Source organism: Schistocerca americana, chromosome 4 (assembly GCF_021461395.2).
Source record: "Schistocerca americana isolate TAMUIC-IGC-003095 chromosome 4, iqSchAmer2.1, whole genome shotgun sequence".
Lineage (NCBI taxonomy): Eukaryota > Metazoa > Arthropoda > Insecta > Orthoptera > Acrididae > Schistocerca > Schistocerca americana.
The window spans coordinates 481481574-481488546 of NC_060122.1; the positions used below are offsets into that span (position 1 = coordinate 481481574).

The following is a 6973-nucleotide window of genomic DNA, read 5'->3' on the forward strand; positions in this document are numbered from 1 at the left end:
CCAAAATTACGTTTGTCACAGACCAGGGCAGTAACGTTGTCAAAGCTCTCGAAGTATATCAGCGTCTTCCATGCATGGCTTATAGTATATACACAGTCTTGAAACATGTTCTGAGCGAACAGTTTTTGAAAGAAAATGTTCCAAATATATTAGCCATTCTTAATACAGTGCGGGCTACGGTTTCGTACTTCAAGAGAAGAGGTCTCTGTGTGAGACTGAACTCATCTTTAAAGCAGTGGGTTTCAACTCGATGGAATAGTTATTTTGACATGCTTGTATCAGTCCATTCTCAGATTGATTCAGTGAAGGCTGTTTTACATAATGAAGGTGCCTCTGATAAAATGCTGGGTTATGACCACCATATAACTGCCCAGCTTATAGAATTTCTTAGGCCGTTTAAAGAAGCCACAGTTGATCTAGAGAGTGACAAGGATCCAACCCTACATTTAGTTCTACCGTGGTTTTATGCCTTAAAAACTCACTGTACCGTACGGGATAACGATGAAGAGGTTTGTAATTTTATTCCATCTGAATATTATAGAACCACTTGTGAAATATGTATGTTGAGAAAATGTATTTTCAGGACATGAAACCTTTGAAACAAGCCGCTGATGCCTTCCTAGAACAGAAAATGTGCGTTAGTATGTTGCATAAAATTGCAACGTTTATGGTGGCTAACTACCGCACATTAAGAAAGTTAACCGAGGATGAAAAAATTGACGTTTACCAAGCAGCACGATAGATGTGTGCTGAAGGTAAGCTCCTAAGATAATGCATATATTCTTCATCTACATGTACATGGTTACTCTGCAAGACACACTCAAGTGCTTAGTTGAGGGTTCATCGAACCACTTTCAACTTATTTGTCTCCTTTTCTCGAATTTCGCGCGGGATAGAACACCTACAGCTTTCCGTCTGAGCGCTGCTTTTTTGTATTTTATTCTGATGATCATTTCTTCCAATGTATATGGGACTCAACAATATCTCTTCGAATTCGGAGGTGTAAGTTGGTGATCGAAATTTCATATATAGATCGCGCCACGTCATAAAACGCCATTGTTGTAATGATTACCACCCCAACTCTTGTGTAATTTCCGCGACACTCTTTCCCCTGTTTTACGATAATACCAATCTAGCTGCCCTTATTTAGACTCTTTCGACCTCTTCCGTCAATAGTAAGGCTCTCGAACTTCGTAGCAATGCTCCAAAAGAGTGTTTTGTCATTAAAACGCCTACAGTATTTTCTGTGCGTCCATTCCTATTTAAGTAGGTCGTAATTGTAATCAGAGGTATTAAGTAGAATCTACAGCCTTTAGATTTGACTGGTTGATCTTGTAAACGAAGTTTATCGGACTTAGTTTAGTACACACAGGGATAAACTCGCTCTTGTCATTATTTATTGCCAACTGCTAATTTTCACACCAAAAATATATACCTTATTTAAATCGTCCTGCAGTTAGTTTTGATCTTCTGGTGACTTTACAGGACGATAAATGATAGCATCATCTAAAACCTATTATAATTTCAACTATGTGTAGTACGATCTTCACATTATTCTGCAAATATTAATTGGAACCTGTACAGTTTCAGTACAAGTGCTCAATCACAGCAACCAAGAAACAAATCCAGGGCCGTACAAAATGGCGAAATTTGAGGACTGGGCAGAAGAGCCTCCTCTCCTACATGATGAAGTCAGCAGATACTTGCAAGAACACTGTGTGAACGAGGGAGATATTCTACAGTGGTGGAAAAATAACTCCCAACGACTTCCTCGACTTGCGTGTGTGGCAAGAAAAATATTAAATATACCAGCCACTAGTGCGTCTAGTGAGAGAATTTTTAGTTGCGCTCGAAACCTAATTAGCGAAAAACGATCACGTCTTAATGCAGACAGACTTAACGATCTCGTCATAATTAATTCAAACACTAATCAGCAGACACATTGAAAATACAGTAGAACATTAAACGGGAAACTATGAGTTTGAGAGCAAATTTACTAATTAAGAGTGCAGATTTCTTTCTTGTGCTTTCTGGGCGTCAATTTCTGAGATAGAAATTTTGTAATGCATACAGTTCATTTTTATTTTAGACTAAACTTTTTGATTTCAATCCTCCCAAGTGACATTAATTATTGTTTGTAAACCATTTTCTGTTACTTGGGTTTGCAAAAGTAGCCAAATATTTTTAAGAGTATCTGGTTTGGCCTAAATAATACTTTCAGGGGAACTGAAGGAAAATTTGTAAAGATTTTATGTTGAAAAGTGTTCTGCAAAATAAAATATTCATTTGTGGAGTAAGGCAATACACATTATGAGTTTAAATTACAATTTATTTTGTTGAGTTCCACACACATTGCAAAATGTAATTTTATTCTTGTATTTCTATATTAAGGGGAATCCCACATGCAGAGTCAAGATGCTGAAGACCTAGACACTACAAATACTCCTAAAATGAAGAGCGTCTTTTTCCATGAATGTATTGTAGTAGGAATATAATGGAAACTCTGAGCCACTCTCCACAGCGTCTATATCTGCGTCATGAGGATTCAGACTCGTCGTTTAGGTCTGTGTTATGAGGGTCTACAGTCGTCGTTTAGATTTGCATCATGCAAGTAAACACTCCTCGTCTTAGTCTGCATCATGATGGTCCGAAATATGGTCCCTCATGATGCAGACCTATACTACAAGTGTGGACTCTCATGACGCAATCGTAGGAGCCGCGAAAAATGGCTCAGGGTCGCCATTGTATTCCCAGTACTATAGTTTTTAGACGAACTGGATACGAAACAAGTCCTTCGATTTTGTTAAAATGCATTTTGGCAATTTAGAATGATTTTGCCAACTTCGAATGAATTCACAGAGCCAGTAAAATACATCCTGGAAACGTAGTTAAATATTTATATAATTGGTGTCATACTTGGCTGAAACATACTGAAGTTAAAGAATCTAGACTTCCAAAATCTTAATTTGGTTCTCATTGCAGTACAGTGGTTAATAGGGGCGTAGATAATTTATTCTTCTGGGGAGGTGACCAATCTTCTTTTTGGGGGGTGGAGGTTCACTTCTTTAGTACAAATATCCATCCGTTTCGGTGTTGAAAAGTGCAGCACAGACTGCATTGCGTTGCCTGGGCATTTATTTATTCCATACTCTCGTAGTCCATCTTCCCTCCCGCATTTTCTCTCTATCCATTTAGTCCTCTCCCACTATCTCTTTGATCACCTCCCCCCCCCCCCCTCCCCATCCCATCGCCGGCCGAAGTCGCCAAGCAGTTCTAGGCGCTACAGTCTGGAACCGCGCGACCACTACGGTTGCAGGTTCGAATCCTGCCTCGGGCATGGATGTGTGTAATGTCCTTAGGTTAGTTAGGTTTAAGTAGTTCTAAGTTCTAGGGGACTGATGACCTCAGAAGTTAAGTCCCATATTGCTCAGGGCCATTTGAACCATTTTTGAACCCATCCCTTGGCCCATCTCCCCCCCACCCTCTATCCATCTCCTCGTCCTCTCTCTGTTGGATTCCGCCACCTCAGTTCATCTCCTCTTCACCTATCTATGAAAACTCATATATATCTGTCAACTTTTGTGGTGATCAGTGAATCAATGTCAAAGTTTATTGCTAGGTAGCATTTATTGTAATACTTTTTGATACGCAGCATTGATAGTTTTGTTTTCTGGTGTGTAAACAAATGAAGTTGAAGGTGTCCCGACAGGGGAATATGCGACATACAAATAGCCATGTGAAAAACATGATTTTCAAGATTGATGCCACAAACATATAACAACTGCCCTTGCGATTTATCTATCGACATGGCAAATGTAAGCTGCACTGGAAATTATAACCGTTTAAAGTCGAATGGCATGTCGGTCAGAACCTTAGTGATACTGGAATCAAACTGTCCTCACCTTTGTACTTTCCTTTTAAAATTGTGGCTTCGATTACGTTGTTCCTTAACTTCTTCCCCGCAAGCCGGGTGCCATTACAAAGACGTGGCTGGTTTACCTTTCGCAACATGATTGCCGATCCGACTTAATTACAGATTGGGAGGCGGTAATCCGGGGAAATCCAACGAATTTAAAAATTCCGTAGGATAGTTGACTACATCATCTTGGTTAGTAACGGAATAAACCGACTTGTATGTCAGCAATTCGCCAGGTGTTATATTTTGAATCTGATAATTCATATCGTTAACATCAAGGTTTCTTGCAGCCAATATAACACGTTCACTCAACCAAAAATGGTTTGCAACTGTTAAACGACATTTGCTGTGCGCAAATTGTCCAACATGATGACTGTGAATGTGTCAGACAGCTCTCAAATTTCAAAAAGATCATAGACATTTCGTTTAAAAGAAATGTATATATATATGTATACTCATAGACAAATACATATATTTACATATACACATACACATACATATATACATATATATACCCATAGACAAATACATATATATACATACACACACAAACACACACACACACACACACACACACACATATATATATATATATATATATATATATATATATATATGCACATGTAAATATTCAAAAACCTTCTCCATGGAAACATGCGTACATAGTGAACTTTCATGGTAACCCGCAAACGATGTCAAAATATTTTGTAAGGTACTCTCTTCAATGTACTGTCCGAAATATTATGTAGACAGTGATGTTCCTCTTGATGGTCAAGTGTGCAAAATTTCTTCAAGATCGGAATAAAATTGTAGGTTGGTGTAGAAGTGTGTAAGTAAAGTATCCTCCGCCATGCACCATTCAGAATTTTAAGCAGACAGCGCCCTTCATCCTGCTTTGAATATCAAGTGTGCCAAATTTCATCAAGATCGGAATAAATACGTACAATTTGTCGAATTCCGTTATGTAAAGGAACCTCTGCCATGCACCATATGAAATTTTATGTAGACTGTGACCTTCCTCTTGGTTTCAAGGTATAGTGTGCAAAATTTCATCAAGATTGTATGCAATACAAACACACGGACACAATGAAAACGCACTTTCAGTTTTTGTCAAATTTTCCAATTTTTCGGTCGATTTTCGAAAAATTTTATTTCATAAAAACCTTGTCCTGAGAATTACGAACACAGCAAAAAAAATTTAGCCGAACTGGTCCAGGCGTTCTCGAGTTTTACGCTTATCAACACATTTGGCAATTAATTTTTATTTATATAGATAAGAAGCCCGAAATATACGCGTAAAGGAAGAATATACAAATAAAACCAATATTTTTTTACCCGAAATTAATGCATATTTATATAATGTTGGGGTTTGTCTTTTGGTGCTCAGGTAAAATAAAAACTTTTGATTAACGTTCATAATACGACAATGACGCGCGCAGACTAAACGGCTGCGTAGCGCAGCTCAGCAGTAATATGAGCAGGCAAGCAAGTTTCCCGCAGCCTGCCCGGGTTGGGTTCTGCTTGGCTTGGCTGGGAGTGAAGCAGCCTGCCCGTTCTGTTGACAACGAGCGGCGGCCTGCCCGCCTGGCCACCGGGCAAGCATGGGCGGGTTAAAAGCGGGACATGTACACCTCTACAAGTTGTAGGTTTACTTGCGGTTTTTAGTATGATTACTGTACATTAGAGTTGGCCACTGTTTCTATGTTTCGATACAGTGTATCGATACCTGTTTCAGTGTTTCGGAACGGCTGTGGTTCACTGTTTCGAAACAGTGGTGTTTCATTTCGCCCCTGTCTCGGATAACCGCACCAGATTCGATCTCGAGCCAGACACAGAAACTGTATCGTTGTTTCAAAATAAGGCTGTTTTAGTCCACCTGCGCTTGGAACGGACTAATTGTATCGAAACAGTGATGTTTCATTCCGCTCTGTGTCGTACGAGATTCGGGCTCGGCACAGACACTGAAACACAACATAACACTTAATGAAACACTTTCAAGAGTGGCGAAATATTTTTGACAAGCAATAGAATGAAGCTTAAGATATCCGAAAATAAAGCTTCGTTTCTAGCTGACTGTCCTATTACGAAATGGCGTAACATCTGCTTTATAAACACTAACCAAACAATGAAACAACGCATACTATTCACATTCAAAATAATAAATATGTGAAAATCATTCGGTTAAATTAACTTTTTTATATAACATACGCTTCTCTTCTCATGTACAGTAATCGTATTAAGAAACGCAAGTAAGCCTACAACATTCTAGATAAAAAAAAGGCGTAGAGTGACAGTTATTAGATATGTACATAAATTTGATCTAGGTATAATTGTAAGCAATCTGTTTGACATATCACTGATATTGCAGTGGTGAACGGGAAGGGCTGGGAAACATGGTGACTTTGTAGTAACGGTTCGAAACACCTTGAAAGGCAAAATTTTTCTGTTATATTTTGTTATTTATACGAATTATTTGGTGTTATCTGTGAGTCTATAGTCACTGTGCCTATTATCCACAATGATTCCCTTTGTGTGCATGGAAATTAGCAGGATGGGTATATTACCCATACTAACGGAATGTGGGAATCCCAGTAGCATATTCGTTGTTTCTGCAGTTTGCTCCCACCTCCAGTTCCGTTCGTGGTGGTTCTTCTGTCTTCAGCTATGGCTGTCCTCAGCCAATTGAAAAGTATGTAAGTCACACAACACGAAAGCAGCGCATTTGCTGCAGGAAATACGAAACTGCCAAGACTCCCAAGTGATAGTTTCATATCTGTGAAATGATTAGCGCTCTCGCACCTCATTTGTGTTTATATGGACATACTTATACAGTAGACATTCAAGATGATAAAATGTGTAGGTTTATTAGATTACAAAACACAAACTGTTCCACTGTTTCGAAACAGCGTATCGAAACATTACATTGTACTGTTTCATTTGTTTCTAAACAGTTAAGTGTTTCAGTTTGCCCATCTCTACTGTACATGAACAGAGAAGCATATGTCGTAGGAGATGTGTAATTTAACTTAATGTTTTTCACACTTTTATTATTTTGAA

At 38.7% G+C, this 6973-nt stretch overlaps 1 protein-coding gene across 1 annotated transcript; it reads left to right on the plus strand.

The window, feature by feature from the left end:
- Nucleotides 1-742: 742 nt before the first annotated feature.
- Nucleotides 743-1946, plus strand: LOC124613565. The gene is made up of 2 exons (XM_047142279.1): nucleotides 743-755; nucleotides 1585-1946. The coding sequence occupies exons 1-2, from the start codon at nucleotides 743-745 to the stop codon at nucleotides 1944-1946; spliced, it is 375 nt and encodes a 124-aa protein (XP_046998235.1).
- Nucleotides 1947-6973: the final 5027 nt, after the last annotated feature.